This window comes from Lycorma delicatula, chromosome 12 (genome assembly GCF_047948215.1).
Source record: "Lycorma delicatula isolate Av1 chromosome 12, ASM4794821v1, whole genome shotgun sequence".
NCBI lineage: Eukaryota > Metazoa > Arthropoda > Insecta > Hemiptera > Fulgoridae > Lycorma > Lycorma delicatula.
In genome coordinates, this window is record NC_134466.1 from 19,858,158 (window position 1) to 19,878,105 (window position 19,948).

The 19,948-nt window shown below is 32.5% G+C and overlaps 1 protein-coding gene across 17 annotated transcripts in view; it reads right to left on the reverse strand.

The window, feature by feature from the left end:
- The window catches only part of LOC142333432 (uncharacterized), a 115,822-nt gene that overhangs the window by 42,540 nt on the left and 53,334 nt on the right, over window positions 1-19,948 (reverse strand). For 15 of the 17 annotated variants that reach the window (XM_075380523.1, XM_075380513.1, XM_075380522.1 and 12 more), the window contains 5 exons: window positions 12,885-12,926; window positions 10,331-10,366; window positions 7,030-7,068; window positions 5,327-5,368; window positions 761-802 (listed from right to left, as the gene is read on the reverse strand). In XM_075380523.1, the coding sequence (XP_075236638.1) occupies window positions 761-802; window positions 5,327-5,368; window positions 7,030-7,068; window positions 10,331-10,366; window positions 12,885-12,926 (201 nt within the window). The remainder of the gene's footprint in view (window positions 1-760; window positions 803-5,326; window positions 5,369-7,029; window positions 7,069-10,330; window positions 10,367-12,884; window positions 12,927-19,948) is intronic. The other 2 variants (XM_075380520.1, XM_075380511.1) reach the window with 1 other exon arrangement.

The following is a 19,948-nucleotide window of genomic DNA, read 5'->3' on the forward strand; positions in this document are numbered from 1 at the left end:
ATTCATTCGTTTATAAAACAAAAAAATTAAGTAAAATCGTAAGATGACTATCATACTTAACATTAATGAATTTAATTTATAAACAAACCGTATAAACCATTAGGGACCGACGATAAAGAGTAGATCATATAGAAAAGGGAAGCCCTGTTGCAGAAAGGATTAGTTACTGTGCATTCTGTTTCTGTTACTTTTTAATCTGTACAAAGAAAAAATTACAGAACTGGAAGGTTAATGGTGAGAAGGGAGTAACTGTCCAAGGTGAAAAGCTAAATACATTGAGATTCACTAACGACACTACTCTTTGAACAGAAACCTTAAACAGTGGTTGAAAGAAATAGCAAAGTGTACATATTCACTGCTAGGAGAGAAATTCAATTTGAAAAAATAAGAATGAACAATGATAAGGAAGTGTAATAAAAAGCATAGTAATAATAAGGAATTAAATACTAGTGCATGGAGACATAATATAATTTGTTATTGGAGGAATTTTTATATCAGGATGAGTGAAGTACTGTATTCATTGAAAGCAGACTAGATCCGCAGAAAAAGGGGGCTTTTAGGAAAAAAGCCAGTATGAAATCAAAAAAGATCTCTGAATTAGAGATATGCTTAAAAATAAATTTGTGAAATGTAGTGAAACACGTATGTCATGTAAAAATGAAAACAAGAAACGAGGTTGCGAAATATGATGTTAAATGAAAATGATGAAAATTAAGGTACGTATTTGATGATAACATGGTTATAGAATATAAATACTTACATTACGTATTCAAGATCATCATATTTACTTGTCTCTGGAGCCCTGAAACAGAAATATACCAAGATAAAAATGATAATTATATTCATTCGTACCTCTATTTCCTGATGATTTCGCATCACTTGAAAAATCTTCTTGAGTCCTTGAAAATGAAGGATATAAAGTAAAGTCAACTAATAATACTAATCAAAATGAAGAATATATAATTAACTTTCAGATTCGATCCTGCTTAGGCGCTCATAAATGTAGCTGCTTCATCTTTAAAATAAAAAAATAAATAATAAACAACTGTGTTGAAATTATAAAAATTTTTAGTTTGTTCTCTGCATAATATTCGATTTTAAATTTCATGTAATTTTTTAAAACCATTACTATTTTCATTAACGTTATGAGAAAATGTTTTTTTTATTTTTCATAAATCATGAATATTGTACAAGGATATCATATTAATTTTATTAAATAATAAAATTAAAAGTTTACTGTTAAAAGATGAGTGTTTTTTTTTTCATAGTTATGTAGATAAATTTTGTCCTTAATATAGTAACAATGACTCAAAGAAATAATGATACAACTCGAAGAAGGGTTGATCTTGTATGGTAAAACTCACCCTAAAATTAAGCTTTTGTCTTGATTATTATTTTATTATATTGCCGAAAGAACTCTTGTCGATAAGTAATAAATACATCTTGACCTCTGTAGGGGAAGACACCTTGTAAATATCCACACTTTCAAATAATTTTCTTTTATTATGATAAAAGAAAATATTATTCTGATCTAAACTTATTCTATTATATAATTAAAATGTTCTGTATTTTAGAATGTATTTATATTAGATTGTTTTTAAGCATGTTGTTACTGAAAGTAACAATGTTATGAAAGTAGTAAAAGACAACTACGAGTTATATAGTAATTATATATATTGTAGATGATAGTTGAATATAACAAAATATATTATGTATCAATTTTCTGATGAAAGATTCTATATTATTGTTGTATAAACCACATTGATAGTTAAGTTTACACATTGATAGTTAGTTTACACATGAAATCATACAGTATCTGATCCTATACTATTTTAAATATTTATTGTAAATTTAATCCAAAAAGATGCCTCCTTCTCAGGCTACCATTATCTCAGCTAAAACGGCGCTATTATCAAAAGCGCAACTCCGCTTTAACCGACTGAAGGAAATTGTCAGTTCTCGCGGAGTTTCTGTGTCTATTGAACAACTTGATGCTATCAAAGCACTCACTCAACAGTTTGACGACATCGTCGATCAAATTCTTACAAACAACTCTGAAATAATAGAGCAGTCCGAAATTTGTGATATAAATTCAATCAGTTCTGAATGGAAAGCATTGTATTGTGTGATTAAACTTGTAAAATTAGAAAAGTCCCAATTTTAATCCAAATATTAAACCAGTTTTTCAGTCTTTATTACAAACTCCGAAATTAAAAATTCCTATATTTTCAGGCAATTTCAATGACTGGGTAAATTTCCACAATTTGTTTAAGGGTTCCGTCGATGAAAATTCCCAGTTATATCCTGAACAAAAACTGCAAATTTTAAGGACACATTTATCTGGTAATGCGCTTTTATTAATTGAATCGCTTCCGATTTCCGCAGAAAACTATCAAGTACCTTATGATATTTCAATTTCTAGGTATGACAATAAACGCTCTCTTTAAACAGTTTTTACAGTCGAATAAAATGTTTCCAATCCGATGATCGTAAAAATTACCTCTCTGATTTTAAAGCTACGTACATTTCTTCCATTAATGCGTTAAAAGGCCTCAATATAAATTTAGAAAATTTTCTTCTTTTGCACCTCGGTTTAGAAAAAATCCCCTCCAATATTCGAACGCGTTTCGAAAACCGAATCCCATCAAGTGTACCCACATATGAACAATTGATTGAATTCCTCACGGTTGAAGGAAAAATTTCCGAAAGCCTTGATGCTGATGCCACCTTATCTGAGAAATTTCCTTTGAGGTCACCCAAAAATCCTACGTTCTTTAATAATTCTAACCCTCAAAAATCAAAATTCTCCAAACAGACAAAATCCTTTTTCGCTCAAAATCAAGCTCTTTAAGGCAGATGTCCGGTATCTGCGGATTCTCATCGAATTTATGTTTGTAAACAATTTCAAACTCTGTCTCATGAACAAAAAATCGCCTGGTTGCCAGAAAAGAATGTTTGCTTCCGCTGTTTAGCTGTTCATTCCTGGAAAACTTGTACGTCACGATTTAACTGCAGAAACTGTAATGATTCTTCGCATCATACCTTATTGTGTCAAAAGGACAATATCGCTCTCTTCGGAACTTCAAGTGACAGCGCTTTGAAACGTTTTACATCGTCAGGTCATCGTACCATTCCTCTATCCCCTACCTTTTCCCCGCAAAATATCACACAGAATTGTACCTCACTCTTCTCTATGCTCACATACTCCTGCTCTATCCTGTTGTAATCCTGCTCATTGCGCTTGCCCCTCACCCTCTGTCACCACGCCTTCTCCCACGACACCTTCCGTCACTCTAGCTCCCAATTCTCTCTCAAATAATCCACCCGTAAGCCATTCCACTCATATCAGCTCTACTTCAATTTCATCGCAGTCTGATCCCACCACAACGTGTTTCTCCAGTCATTCTGCTTGTAAACAGTCTTCTACTGTGCTCCTTGGTACCGCTATTGTCTCCATAGAAGATTCCTTCGGAAAACTACATACTGTCCGTGCCGTTTTGGACTCTGCTTCACAACGTACCTTAATTACCAAAAATTGTCTTTCTCTTCTTGCTCTTCCTTTGGAAAATTCCCAAATACGCCTTTCCGGTATTTCCTCTACTCATGCTCCCATCCTTGGCACTGCAAATATTAAAATTCACTCCCTTCCGCAATTCAAAAAGACGTTTCAATCAAAGGCCCTTGTTCTTTCTAATATTTCTGGTAACCTTCCTTTTCATTCCTTATCCCCTTAAGTCGCCCAAAAATTTCAACATCTCCATCTCGCTGACCCAACATTTTGTTTGTCCTTTCCTATTGACCTTCTTATTGGTAGTGATCTGTTTTGCCATGTTTTGGCGCTTTCCGGCAACATTCAGGAATCCGGGTTCCTTCAGCCCTCAACAGTGTTTTTGGATGGATAATTATCGGAAACACCTCGGAATTGTTAGATTCACCATCTAAAGGATCTACTTCCTTTTTTAACACCCTGTTTTCTCAAGAAGACTCAACAGACTCTATTACCGACATCTTCTCCAATGCTTTTCTAATAAAATAAACTAAGTTAATCTATCCACATTCTCGCTGATATCTACTACTTTGTCAGGCTAGTCAGAAAAGCTTATTTTTTTTAATATGCGTGTATATAATCCAATATACACGTAAAGATATACGGGAAGCCGAAGGCCTGATTGTCCTTCTGTCACTCTATGCATCTCTTAGTCGCTGCTGTTGTTTACGTAAGTGAAAGCAATAACGAAAACAGAGAAAACGGTCCCCGTTCTAAACAGAGCTCAAGCAGGACTAAGGCGTACCCTACCTGGACGAACTCTTGCTTGTTACAGAGCACAAGCAGTCGTTGCCACATCTTTGCTATGTGCCTTGCAAACAAAACCTCGATCGCTTTACAAGGCTCTCTATGAAGCACATCTAAATCAAACACTAGACACCAAGAGGGATTTTGGCGAAAACGGACAAATAATGAGTGCTCTACATTTTTAGTAATTATTTGCGCAAATAATTTGCATATTTAGATATCTTTGTTGTGATACGACTTTATGTTTTTCAAATAAGACTTGTAATAACTTCATAAAAAAATGTTGACGTTCCTAAAATTATTGCTTGACTGTAAAATAAATTAATTAAATTTTACTCATAAAAAGGATTATGCTACTGTTTGGGTAAGAAAATGACCTGCTGTATGTTTTTGCCAAAGTTACAGCCTAAGTTGTATCGGTTATTGTACTAAGTGAAATCGATTTACTAACAGGATGACATACACGTTATACAGCTTTTAATTTGTTCCTCGATTAACTAAAAATATTTCACAAATAAATAACCGATATTTTCTCCATATATATACATTTAAAGAAAATTCTCGAAAGAGTGATAGATGTTGGCAGAAATTATTAACTTTTTGTTAAGTCGGTAATATAATCTCATTTGTCAAATTTATTCATTTATAAAACAAAAAATAAAGTAAAATCTTAAGATGAATATCATACTGAACATTAGTGAATTTAATTTGTAAACAAAGCGTATAACGCATTAGGGACCGACGATAAAGAGTAGCTCAGATAGAAAAGTGAAGCCCTGTTACAGAAAGGAATAGTAACTGGCTAGACTCGCAGAAGAAGGAGGTTTTTAGGAAAAAAGCCATTACAAAATCAAAAACAATCTCAGAATTAGGGATATTCTTAAAAGTAAATGTCTGGATTGTAATGAAACACGAATGACAAGTAAAAATGAAAACAAGAAAAGAAGAGTTTGAAATGTAATGTTAAGTGAAAATGATGACAATTAGGTTACGTATTTGATGATAACATGGTTATAGAATATAAATACTTACACGACGTGTTTAACATCACTAGATGTACTTTGCGTTGCAGACCTGAAACAGAAATATTCCAAAATAAAAATGATAATATATATCATTTGTATCTCTTTATTTCCGGATGGTTCCGCTGTTCTTGAAACATCTTCTTGAATCTTTGAAACTGAAGGGTATATGTAAAGTGAATCAATAATATTATTCAACACGAACAATATAATTAACTATTACATTTGAGCTGTCTACTGAAAAAAAGAACCAGTAATAAATTGCATATATTTTTCGGGTAAGGCGGTCAAGTTACTCAATTCGTTTTTTAATTATAGCAGTTATAAAGCGATAACTAAAATTTTTAATATTAGTATACGAGTATTAGCATTAAAATTAAAAAAAAAAAAATGTTTTTGATCTTTGATAATTTGTGGCTCATGCATGAGGGGACTTTTAATTAAAATATTTCCTAAAATTGATTTTAAATAAATTATAAAATTTTGGATTCCCCATCAGGGGAGAGGTATTGTTACTAGTATTTAACAAAATACGTTTTGAGCATTAAAAATGTTAAATTGTATAAACATGTTTTTTGTATTTTTTGGATTCCCATACTCAAGGTTGTGTTCGGGTAAAATGAATTTTTAAAAAATAATTTACTAAGTGATGATGATAAAGGGGAAAAATTAATTGTTGAATTAATCAAGTCATATGAGAACAATTTAAATATTAAACAATAAAAAATATTTTTGTGAAGGCATAACTTCAGATTAACGTCATATTACATAAATCATGAATTAGGAAGCGGTATTAAATATACAGAGTTAATGGTTGACTGCAATATTTGCAATTTTTGGATATGGCTGATCGCAATATTTGCATACTGAAATATGCAGGACTTGCAAAAGATAAAAATTAACTATGAATTATTGACTGAATGAACTGAGATCCTGTTTTAATATGACTTTTTGAGTTCGTGATGAAGGTACAACCAAACGGATATTTCAATTTTAATAAAATTTTTCGGCAAGATGTTTTGCTATTAGGTGAATTTGTTCGTTATGAATTTTCACAAAATTTTCCTTTTCAAAATGGTAACTGGTGTTTTTATCAGATAGCGTGTGATGTAGTGATTTAGTCGAGATGAAGTTTTCTTCACCAAAAGAAAATAAAAAATACAAAATATTAGTCGAGTTGCAGCCATAACTTTTTATACTTCTATTAAATAAAAATTGTTTATGCTGATCAAAAAACTCATCATAATTGATGGATCATGTTGAAAAAAATAATTCACATATGCAATATTTCTAATTTGATCGAGGTTTGGGAGCTAGACGCTCTTCAACTGCAAGAGAGCTTGAAACTCCCAGATAATATATTTTACATTTCTTTTGTGGTAGATTGTAATTTGACAAAGAAAGATACAAATAGCAACATTCTATATTTTTATAATTAGCGGGAGGGGCAGTAAAAGAGGCCTTTAGAGATAAAAAGAAAACTAAAACCTTTGTTCATCATCTTGTTTTTTAATTCTTTCTCATCTGCTAAAATATTCAGTAAATAGGGTTAGAAATTGAATTATTAATATTTCAATTGATTATTGTTAAGTTTCTACAGAAAAGTAAAGTTAATTTATAAAAATTAACACCATAGAGATCGGAAATAAATGGTTACTTAAAACTACTAATTATTAAAGCTATATTATTAAGGTATGGTAGGTAGATAGATACCTGGAATCACACTCTAGTCTGGTAGGAATATACGTATAACTGAAAAATGAGATAAGTAAATATTAAAATGAATCATAGTAAATAAAATGTGACTTTTATTTATTTTTTTATTGGCAAAATTAATTTATAACTGTATAGGAATTTGAAGTTGGAGTATGTGAAACACAATGCGGTTGTGAAAAAAATATATTGATAATCAACAACAATCCACTCACTTAATTGTGACCGTAATAAAAAATATATGCAGTGCTAAAATTAAACAATTATGCAAATCATTACTCATAAACTAATACCAGTGATATTTTTTGGTGTAGAAATCACAATTTTAGGAAAAGTAACATATTCTGCTAGAAATTGAATGTAATAACTATTGAACATCAATCTGGAATAAATTTTTTTCATCTTTTATGACCGCATACGATCACTTTAGTCAGTCCATTATTTCTTCGAAGGACTGTTCGGGCCTTGCGGTCCTCCTAGTACTTTTTCATACGTTCTAATCTTCGTGTCCTTTCTGGTGTTGAAAAAGTTTGTGTTGTGAATATCTTTCTTGGGAGTGTAAGCGATTGTTTTTGCACTTGATTTTTTTTGTGTAATTATTTCTTGACTGTGGTGTCTTCTGATGTAAGGTCAATTTCCTTTAGATCCTCTCTTATTTAACTGATCCATCTGCATCCTGTGTTGGTGTTTTTCGAGTCGAGATTTGACTTTACCAGCTGTTTCAGAAATCTCGAATCTTCATTCGTGAGACATACTAGTCTCCTCTTATGCATGAATCAGTGATTGGTTCTAACTCTGCACACGATGTTGTTGGGCACGATCAGCCAATGCCCATCTAACTGGTACTTTTTGTAAATGTAGTTTCTTCCAATTCTTCTTTCGATTTTCCGGAGTCTGTCGGTCTTTGATTGTTCGTTCAGGTATTAGTATTTCTGCTGCATATGTGACTTTCGGTTTTATAATTGTGTTGTGTCTTACTTTTGCGTTTATACAGATATTTTTTACAAAGGTGTATCAGGTTAATTTTTGTGCATCAGCTAGTATGTTTGTTGTAATTTGGATTGAGGTTTATTTGTTTAGGAAATTTATTATTATTTCGCCAAAGTATTTAAACTGGGTTTTCATTTTGACTTAATGTTTACTATTTTTAATTTTTTTGGGGGCATAATTTCTGTTCTTTCGAGTGATATTTTGAGGCAAGTTTAATTAACAATTTTTAGAGTGCAATTAAGTAGTAGTGGTGAGAATCCGTTCCTTGGCACCGTCCTAAATTGATCTCAGATGATTCTGAGAGTTCGCCTCTGAATTTCAGTTCTGACTTAGTGTTTGTGTGGATCAGTTTTATCATGCTTATTAACTTCAGATGTAGTTCGAGGTATCTCAGAATTTTTAGTAGGGATTCTCTGTGGCTTTTTTGAAGTCCACAATTGTTATCACCATATCTCTACTTCTTTTACTGTTGTAATCTATTATTAACTTGAGAGTCACGATTTGGTCTGGATAGCTCCTCGCACGTCCGAAACCTCTCTGGTATTCTCCTAGTTCTTTCTGGAGTTGTAAACCGATCCTATTAAGGATGATTCCTGAAAACATTTTGTATGTTGTGTCTAGGAGTGAGATTCACTTGTAGTTGTTACGGTATATTTTGGCCATTTTTTTGTTTAGCGGGTGGAAGAGAGCTGTCATCCACTGTTCTTTTAGTTGTCCTTTGATGCAGATGTTGACAAGCTGTTGCAGAACGGCGATTTTTTCTGGTCTTCCTGCATGTCTCCAGATCTTTACAAAGGTATGATCTTCTCCTGCCACTTTGTCTTCATCTCATGTCGTGCTTGGTAGACTTCTTTTATTGCGTGAGGGTTAATGTTTAATGGTAGTATTGGGGTGCAGGTTTTGTTATTGGGTTCGGTCAGTTTTTTACGATTTAAGAGTGTTTTGTAATATTTTGCTAGGATTTCTGCGTTGTTTTTATTGTTATGGGACAGATTATGGTTTTTATCCTTCATTAGAAGGGTTGGAGGTTCGTAATTTTGGTGTTGTTTTTTGAAGATTTTGTGGTAGTCTCTTGACTCCGTTTTGCTTAATTCTTTCTTTACTGATTTATGTGTGTCTTTATAGTGTTATCTTCTTATTTTCCTTATGGTTGGTGTGGCTACTTTTCTTTGTTTTATTAGGTTTTGGAAGGATGTTTCTGATTTTTGGAATTGATGTAACAATTATGCTTGATATCTCTTCTCCACTGTTTCGTAGCATTCGCTGTTCCCCCACTGACACTTTTTATGCGTTTTTATTGGGGCAAATTCTTCTGCAATTTGTTTAAAGTTGTTACTTTATTAATATGTAAATTTAAATACTTTAAATTCCTCTTTCAGCAAGCTTTTAAGCAATGCTTTTTAAAAATAAAACCCCTGTATTTGATACATCTTTGTTTACCTTTAAAAATAATGTTTTCTAATTATTTTCATTAATCTCTTCCATAAAATTTAATCTTCTTACACTTTATTTTTCATTTAGAAACTCGCATATTTAATTTATTGTTTGTTATTTCTAAGGTCCACTATGTTCTTTAATGAACAACATTATTCTTCTTTTTTTTTGTGAAGTCTATCCGTTCTCTGCCACAGAGGACGGATTTAATCTAACTGACGCCTGGCGTCAAGAATGGACCACAATGCAGAATAACCAAGTCCCATGTATTACTCAAAGGCCGCCGGGTTTTGATTTTCCACGTAAGACTTGGTCAACGCTTAAACAGAATACGAACTCAAAATGGTAGGTGCGCCTATTACCTGTATAAATGGGGTAAAACACCGACGCCCCTTCGTGAGTGTGGTGAAAATCAAGCTGTTAAACACATCACAGAATTTTGCTCTAGGACAGCTTATGAAGGGAATCCTGAAGGTTTCCTGATGGCGACTCCAGAATCAGTAGCTTATATTAATTTGTTAAAACTTTGTTTGTAATTTTTGACTTTATTTGGTGTTGTGTTTTGGTGCATACGCTAAATAAAATAAATCAATTTTTGTGAAATTAAGAAATATATATATCAAAATATTAAGTAAGAGTAACTTTCTACTGATTTATAACAGTATTCAACTTGCAGTCTACCATGTATGAATCTGGCTTACATTGAACATTACAATGGATATCATAGATTTATAGAAGTGTGCGCATGTGTGTTGATGATAAACACATACACACAAACTCTCTCTCACACACCCTCCACCAACCCCAAACCTCCATACACACACACAAACGCTTGTCCAATATGAGAACACTTCAATAAATTAGAAATTCTACTTACGTTTGTTTATTGGTATTCGTATCATCAGTTGAAATTCTGAAATTAGAAAGTTTTTTACCAGCATCCAATTTATTTATTTAATACAATGAAATTTTGTGATCAGTTTACTAGTAAATATATAAATAATTATTAAAAATGATGTATATAATAATCATTTTATTATATACATTAAAAATTTATCTGTGCATAAAAAAATCCTTTAACTGAAAACAACTCTTACAATCTGTTACAATCATAGCTAGGCCTGACTAAAAATGCAGTGTAAAATACTGCATTTTTAGTATTTCCCTAAGTAACACACAAATAATTCAGTTTATTAATCATTAAAGAAATTTTGAAATACGATAAACAAGAAATCATTTTTTTTTGTAAAAAAAAGCATAAATTATTTTTTTAAATGCGTAATGATTATCATTATAATAAATCAATTATCATATATCACCATCATATGGCAATTCAAAATTTAAACTATGAACTTCTGAAACATTAATTAGAACAGATTTTTGAATTTCTAGTAACTCACTGAACATAGCCACAAGGATGACTGAGAATATTTGGAAATAAATTATAAAAAATATACTCTGGTTTGGTGTGTCATTTGAAAAGATTATATTTTTAAATAATCTTCTTCGTCAACCCTTATGGACAATACCAGTAAATAATAACTCAGAAATATCTGCAGATTCTAAAGCAGATCCGAAAGTACCAAAATATCGATTTTATTGTGTCTTTTTCACATGCAATGCTGTAAGTTAGAGTTCCCATGTTCACTTCGTGGAAGGGTATTAAAAATCTGACTGATCAGTTACTGTAGTGTATTTTATGTTAACGTTTACATTGAATAGTCTCACTTCAATTACTGGCGAGGTTATGGCAATTTTTCGTGTTATTTTTTCTTAAAATATATTTGAAACATCAACAACGTATGGTCACTTTTTGTTGCTCTTGTTTAAATGTTGTAACTTTAATTTTTATTTATTGTATGACTTTTAAATTTAAAAATCTTCGGCTTCAGTCAGATTTACTCGGCTCTTTACACTTCACTCGGCTTCTTACGGATGCACTCGGCTCTTGAGAATCAGCGGCCCCACCAACATTATATAAGCAAGCTCTTCACTGCATTAGTTCATTAATTTAAATCAGCAATTGCGACTCCTCCGGAGAAGGGGGCGCATTGCTCCCTCCATACAGTTAGTGCCCCGTTGTGGCGTATTCCTGCTAGCTTACGAAGGGTTAGCACCGAAAGGACATCAGTGGACGGTCTGAAGGGGAATTACGTCGGGAGGACAGGTTTTCAAAAGCCTAGCCTTCCGCGGTCGGCCCATGAAATGGGTTCGATAACGCTGGTTTAACAACGGATTGGAATGCAATTAAATCCGTCCTTAAAATTCAAATATAAAATAAAGACAAAAATTGAAAAATTAGACCCTTCATATAAAATAAACCTTTGAAAACACGCCCGATAGAATCATCCAGCAGCAAGGGACACTGTCCCTTGCTGTATACATACAAATAATATTTCAATTACAACAAAATATTTATGATAATAAGAAATAAGATTTAAATTATTAAAAGAATCAGCTCCAATTTTTCAACAACGTTAAACGATTTATTTATTTCACATGTAATTTTGCAAAATCGATGGTACAGTGATTTATTATGAAAATAAATGCTTTGATAAATGTAGGGGTGATGGAGTACAATTTCAGATTTCAAAAAATGGAACTGAAAATTTTGTGCTTTGTTTAAATAAATTTAAAATGAATAAATTTAAAAAAATCGTTAAATGATGAATGCCATTCTTCTAAATAATTTTTTTTTTTATATGGGAAAATATATTTCTCACAACTTCTGTAGTAATATGAAAAGGAAGAGACAAATTCATAACAAGTATAATGAAATATCGATGTACTTTTTTGCCGCAGTATCAAAACATGAATATCCAGTGGCAAGCACCGAGCACATCTCAATAACACGATGCAAAAACCAGATCTTTACCCGGTAAAATAATGTGAATGTACTTTGGGATTCTTTTTGGCGAGGGATACTCTACCAAATTTCCCTTACAGAACAAAGAACAATCATCACTAAGTATTACGCCATTGTCTTACTAGCTGAAGGGAAGCCTGGAAGGTCTTGTTCCAAGAGGATAATGTTCATATTACATTTCTGCTTTTACTTTGAAACACTGTATGAAACACTGTATGAAACACAGTATGAACTCAATTAGTATGTACTACTCCCCCTCCACTCGGCATAGAGATAGTTCCATCAATTTATCATTTTTTTGGTCGACTTAAGGAATTATGAAAAGTGAAGAAATTCGATTGTAATAAGAAGCTATCGAAATGTATAAGGGTAAGTCGAATTTATCACTTTTAAGAAAAAAAAGAAAGTTTCATTTCCTGAGAATTGGAATGTATGAATTGCAGTATTGTGAGATCGCAGAGAAATTATTAAGTTACTTGACTGAATTCCGTAAATGAAATTCTTGTTCGTATTTCAACCTCTTTGTTCGTCATGATATTAAAAAAATATAATAAAACTTACTCACGTTTCAGTAATATCGATTCCTGATACTATCGAATCTGTCTCGCTGAAAGAAAGTGTAAATTTGTTTAAATATAATTTCAAAGTCTTTTATAAATAATTTTAAACACAATACAAAAATCGGTAGTTATTTTATGAAATATTAAATTATATTTTCTTTAAATGATCGCGTGATACAAGTTTTGTATCCGCTGCTTTTGTGTATAAAATATAGATTTTAAAGTAACGAAAATTGTTATAGTAATTTTTTCTCATGTTTTACATTCATATTTTTTTGAAGTTTCAGTTTTATAAGCAATTAAAATATGAAAAATTCTTAAATTTTCTTCACTGTTACAAGTATAGTTGCATTTTTTGATTTCAAAATTAATTAATCAATGAAAGTAAGATATTAGAACGAAAACCATTTGGTACTGTCTATATATATATATATATATATATATATATATATAGACATATGTGTGTACCTGTAAAGAACTTGTCCTGACTGACTGATCCATCAACGTTAAGCAAAAACTACTGAAGATAAATTGATAAAAATTTGTATACATCTTACTCTTACGGTGTAAGTGCACACGAAAAGGAATTTTATGAAATTCCTTTTTTGTTAATTTTTTGGTAACAAGTGAAGATATCGACTTAGTTTCTAGTGTGCGTAATTCTCTTATAAATATCTAAAAACTAATTTCTCAGTTTTCGAAATTCGACTATGCAAGCGGTGAAAAAATGTAACATGTAAAAAAATTTGAACAATCATTGCAAATATTCTCCATTTCCGATTACGATAAACGGATATTGACTACATTGGGGCTCGACTCTTCGAATAAATATCTTCTTTTTTTTTTCTTTTTCTGTTTAGCCTCTGGAATCACCTAAGGAATTACTTTAGAGGATGATATGTATGAATGTAAATGAAGTGTCGGATTATACAGTTTCAGGTCGACAGATCAGGAGATGTATGGGTAATTGAAACCCAACCAACAACGAAAAACATTGGTATCCACGATCTACTACTCAAACCTCTATAAAAGTACTACTCAAACCTTTTCAGATAAATATCTAAAAATCATTTTCGGGTTTTTTTAATTTCGATTTTTTAAGTGGTGCGACGGTGTACGACATGGGTCCTTAACATTACTGTATATGCAACACGACAGGTCACCTGCCTCTTGTTACTTGTCTAAAAACAAAAGAAAAGTAATTAAAAAAAGAGAAACGTTGTACGGTTACCTCCAAGTAGTTTTTGTCTGGTAACGGTAAGACCCGAGAAAAATTCACTTTTACACGTACGAATTCCTCCTCTATGAATCATGAGACCTTGCCGTTGGTGAGGGGGCTTGAGTGCTCAGGGATACAGAGTAGCTGGACCGAAGGTGCAACCATATCGGAGAGGTATCTGTTGAGAGCCAAACTAAGGAATGATTCCTGAAAGAGGGCAGCAGCTCTTTCAGTAGTTGTTAGGGGCGTGAGTCACAATGACTTAAACGGCCGTATCAACATCACTCAGTCCTCTGAGTACTGCGCAGCTGAAAGCAATGGAAAACTACAGCTGCTTTTTTCCAAGAAAATGTGGCTCTCTGCATTTCACATATCAATAATGGAGGCGCCTTCCTTGGTAAAATATTCCGGAGGTAAAATAGTCCCCCGTTCGGATCTCCGGGTGGGGACTACTAAGGAAGGGGTCACCAGAAAATTAAAAAATAACATTCTACGAGTCGGAGCGTGGAATGTTAGAAGCTTAAAAAAGGTTGGTAGGCTAGAAAATTTAAAAAGGGAAATGGATAGGGTGAATGTGGATATAGTAGGAATTAGTGAGGTTCGGTGGGAAGAGGAAGGCGACTTTTGGTCAGGTGATTTTAGAGTAATTAACTCAGCGTCAAATAATGGGCAGGTAGGAGTAGGTTTCGTGATGAACAAGAAGATAGGGAGGAGAGTGGAGTATTTCAAAACGCATAGCGATAGAATCATTGTAATAAGGATAAAATCAAAACCTAAACCGACAACGATTGTTAACGTTTATATGCCTACAAGCGCCCATGATGATGATGAGGTAGAGTGTGTATACGAAGAGATTGATGAAGCAATTAAACACGTAAAAGGAGATGAAAATTTAATAATAGTTTGATGATAATAATAGATTGGAATGCAAGCATTGGAAAAGGCAAGGAAGGAAATATAGTGGGTGAATACGGGCTGGGCAAAAGGAATGAAAGAGGGGACCGACTTATAGAGTTTTGCACGAAGTATAATTTAGTAATTGCCAACACCCAATTTAAAAATCATAATAGAAGAATATACACTTGGAAAAAGCCAGGCGATACTGCAAGGTATCAGATAGATTATATCATGGTTAAGCAAAGATTTAAAAATCAACTCGTTGACTGCAAAACTTACCCTGGAGCAGACATTGATAGCGACCATAATTTGGTGATAATGAAATGTAGATTGGGGTTTAAAAACCTGAAGAAAAGTTGTCAGATGAATCGGTGGAATTTAGAGAAGCTTGAGGAAGAGGAGGTAAAGAAGATTTTCGAGGAGGACATCGCAAGAGGTCTGAGTAAAAAAGATAAGGTAGAAAATGTAGAAGAAGAATGGGAGAATGTTAAAAAGGAAATTCTTAAATCAGCAGAAGCAAACTTAGGCGGAATAAAGAGAACTGGTAGAAAACCTTGGGTTTCAGACGATATATTGCAGCTGATGGATGAACGTAGAAAATATAAGAATGCTAATGATGAAGAAAGTAAAAGGAACTATCGGCAATTAAGAAATGCTATAAATAGGAAGTGCAAACTGGCGAAAGAAGAGTGGATTAAAGAAAAGTGTTCAGAAGTGGAAAGAGAAATGAACATTGGTAAAATAGACGGAGCATACAGGAAAGTTAAGGAAAATTTTGGGGTACATAAATTAAAATCTAATAAGGTGTTAAACAAAGATGGTACACCAATATATAATACGAAAGGTAAAGTCGATAGATGGGTGGAATATATTGAAGAGTTATACGGTGGAAATGAATTAGAAAATGGTGTTATAGAGGAAGAAGAGGAAGTTGAGTAGGATGAAATGGGAGAAACAATACTGAGATCTGAATTTAAGAGTGCATTAGAAGATTTAAATGGCAGAAAGGCTCCTGGAATAGACGGAATACCTGTAGAATTACTGCGCAGTGCAGGTGAGGAAGCGATTGATAGATTATACAAACTGGTGTGTAATATATATGAAAAAGGGGAATTTCCGTCGGACTTCAAAAAAAGTGTTATAGTAATGATACCAATGAAAGCAGGGGCAGATAAATGTGAAGAATACAGAACAATTAGTTTAAATAGTCATGCATAAAAAATCTTAACTATAATTCTATACAGAAGAATTGAGAGGAGAGTGGAGGAAGTGTTAGGAGAAGACCAATTTGGTTTCAGTTTAGGGACAAGGGAAGCAATTTTAGGCTTCAGATTAATAGTAGAAGGACGATTAAAGAAAAACAAACCAACATACTTGGCGTTTATAGACCTAGAAAAGGCATTCGATAACGTAGACTGGAATAAAATGTTCAGCATTTTAAAAAAATTAGGGTTCAAATACAGAGATAGAAGAACAATTGCTAACATGTACAGGAACCAAACAGCAACAGTAACAATTGAAGAACATAAGAAAGAATCCGTAATAAGAAAGGGAGTCCGACAAGGATGTTCCCTGTCTCCGTTATTTTTTAATCTTTACATGGAACTAGCAGTTAATGATGTTAAAGAACAATTTAGATTCGGAGTAACAGTACAGGGCGAAAAGATAAAGATGCTACGATTTGCTGATGATATAGTAATTCTAGCCGAGAGTAAAAAAAAATTAGAAGAAACAATGAACTGCATAAATGAAGTCCTACGCAAGAACTATCGCGTGAAAATAAACAAGAACAAAACAAAAGTAATGAAATGTAGTAGAAATAACAAAGATGGACCACTGAAAGTGAAAATTGGAGAAGAAAAGATTATGGAGGTAGAAGAATTTTATTATTTGGGAAGTAGAATTACTAAAGAAGGACGAAGCAGGAGCGATATAAAATGCCGAATAGCACAAGCTAAACGAGCCTTCAGTAACAAATATAATTTATTTACATCAAAAATTAATTTAAATGTCAGGAAAACATTTTTGAAAGTGTATGTTTGGAGTGTCGCTTTATATGGAAGTGAAACTTGGACAATCGGAGTATCTGAGAAGAAAAGGTTAGAAGCTTTTGAAATGCGGTGCTATAGGAGAATGTTAAAAATCAGATGGGTGGATAAAGTGACAAATGAGGAGGTATTGCGGCAAATAGATGAAGAAAGAAGCATTTGGAAAAATATAGTTAAAAGAAGAGACAGACTTATAGGCCACATACTAAGGCATCCTGGAATAGTCGCTTTAATTTTGGAAGGACAGGTAGAAGGGAAAAATTGTGTAGGCAGGCCACGTTTGGAATATGTAAAACAAATTGTTAGGGATGTAGGATGTAGAGGGTATACTGAAATGAAACGACTAGCACTAGATAGGGAATCTTGGAGAGCTGCATCAAACCAGTCAAATGACTGAAGACAAAAAAAAAAAACGTACGAATTACGGGTAACTATTTATAACTAATATTTTTTAGATGGAGGCCGAATGTTTTGAAGCACACATTCTTAGATTACTCAATGAGTTGGGTATAGAACTTTTGCTGAAAAATTTTACTATACATTGTATTTTTCGAGCGAAACTAACCATAACCGGCTAAATATCTCCTGACTGCAAGGGGAAATGCAAGTAAATATACCGCACGGGCGAAGCCGCGATGGAAATGCTAGTATATATATATATATAAAGTATAAATGAGAAAGAAGTTAAGGAAATAAAAGCTGAAATCTGAAGATTTAAAGGAAACATTTTTCAAACTTCGAAAAGCTGTTGTTTATTTATTACAAAAAAAATCAACGAGTTTTCAATACTTATAGAATTTTATGAAGCTGAAGACAAAACATTTAAGGGGAAAATGAATTATTAGTGAGCTAGGTTTTCGAAGTAGCAAAATAATTCGTAAAACTACAGCAGTATAGTAGGACTTAACGATTTGAGAATTTACGAAGTCCTTAAATTAATAAAAGAAATGGCAAAAACACTACAAACTGAAATATATGAATCTAAAGTTAATGCATCGGAAGGGCTGTGTGTTAAGAAAAATCAAGATCTCTCCATCATTGACAATTCCTATTTTGTTCATTATTGATGAAAAATGGTGTAGATATAAAATGGCGGACAGTGAAGATTCAGACAAAAAATAGAAAAAAAATATTTACGAACTTCGCATATTAAAGGAAATTTACCTGACGGAACTGTGTACATTAACGTGATTCTCTCGCTATACTGCCTAAACTTTCTCAACGAATTCAGACTGTTTATTAAAAGGAACAGTAGTGAAGATTTCAAATTGGAAAAAAGTTTTCAATAGGAAGGAGAACGGTCCTAGAAGGTGGTGGATATCAAAGTAAGGGATTTGAAATCACTCGGAAATGTACCGACAAATCTGACTACAAAATGTTCGTCTGCTGTCAATTAACGTGATTTTTAACTTTAATGGCGTTAAGTCTGTTATTCTATAAAATTTATGATGTCTGGATTTAATTGTCTGGGTAAAACTCTGGATGATTACATTCGCATAAGAGAAAGTTATTTTGGTTACGAAGCAATATTTAGGTAAGCACAATGTTAAAGTAGTTGATAATTTACGCATAAATATTCTTACCAACTTAAATAAATTTTATTTAACGGTAATATAATTTTAAAAATATATTTTTAATAGTAACTAACCTAACTCTTGATATGCGTTTTTATTTTAGTAAAACGGCTTACAAAATCATAAAAAAATGCTGTAAACTTAATAAATGTGATGGGTCGTGCATCTTTGTCAAAAATAATCTAAATTTCATATCGTTTCATGTGAATTGTTATTGGAATGTAACGAATTAAGCATTAAAATAAAATCTGATAATTGTGATTGGTTACAACCGATTGTGATTTACATATCGCCTTTCTAAAGTGACGGAAACTCATTTCTGGATGGTTTAGATAATTACATTAGCGATGTAACGAGGAATACGAGGTTAATATGGTTGGCTATATTAACATTCGTATTAAGTTAACAACCCTATAATTTATGAATATATAAAAGTTATGAGCAAAATTGTGTTACAATCCTCCATTACGGTTATCCGATTTTTAATGAAAAATATTATACTAGTGAGTAGAAAAATATTAGTAAACACTCAGGAAAAAATTTAATTACGAAATATTTTTAAAACTACTATAACTGGTCGCTTTTCCAATCGATTTCCCCATGGGTTATCTTAGTAAACAAAATATAGAATATAATGTTAAAAGACCTACCGGTAAAAAAAAAATATTATAAGACTATTACAACATTTTTCGATTCAAGAAAATTGTGATAATTTGCGTAGTCGTAAACATGATTCGGTGGATAAAATATTGGCTATTTTATTCATATTATCAAATTTCATTGAACTTTGGAAACGGCCGCTTACGCAACCCACGAAAACAACCCTTAGAATCCTGAATTATATAAGATTTCATTAACTAAAATATTGTCGGGAACAGAATATTTAGTACACTAAAATGGGACGTTTCAATAATATTGTTAAAAAGTGAATATAAATATTAAAAGAATATTAATCGATAAAAGAAAAGGAAATTTGAAACTAATAAATGTTGTAATAAGGACTTCACTATGTACTACATCATAATAAGAACTTCATCACAGTTGTTGCCACGGTGATCGACGAAGATCGTTATGTGACAGTGAGAAAAATCGAAAATGTAACCGGAATGAAAAAAAAAACTGCTGAAAAGAACATTTGAAAAAAAGGACGCAGGGCGATGAGTTCCATACCAACTGAAGGAGCAGCAAAAAACAACGAAATTACTTTCTCTCTTTCAAAGAGAAGGCGAGCAGTTATTGAATCGAATGACTGCTGATGAAACATGGAGGTGATTTTGAACTTAAACTGAAGTCACAGAACAGTGTTTGGAAGAGTCAACATTCTTTGAGAC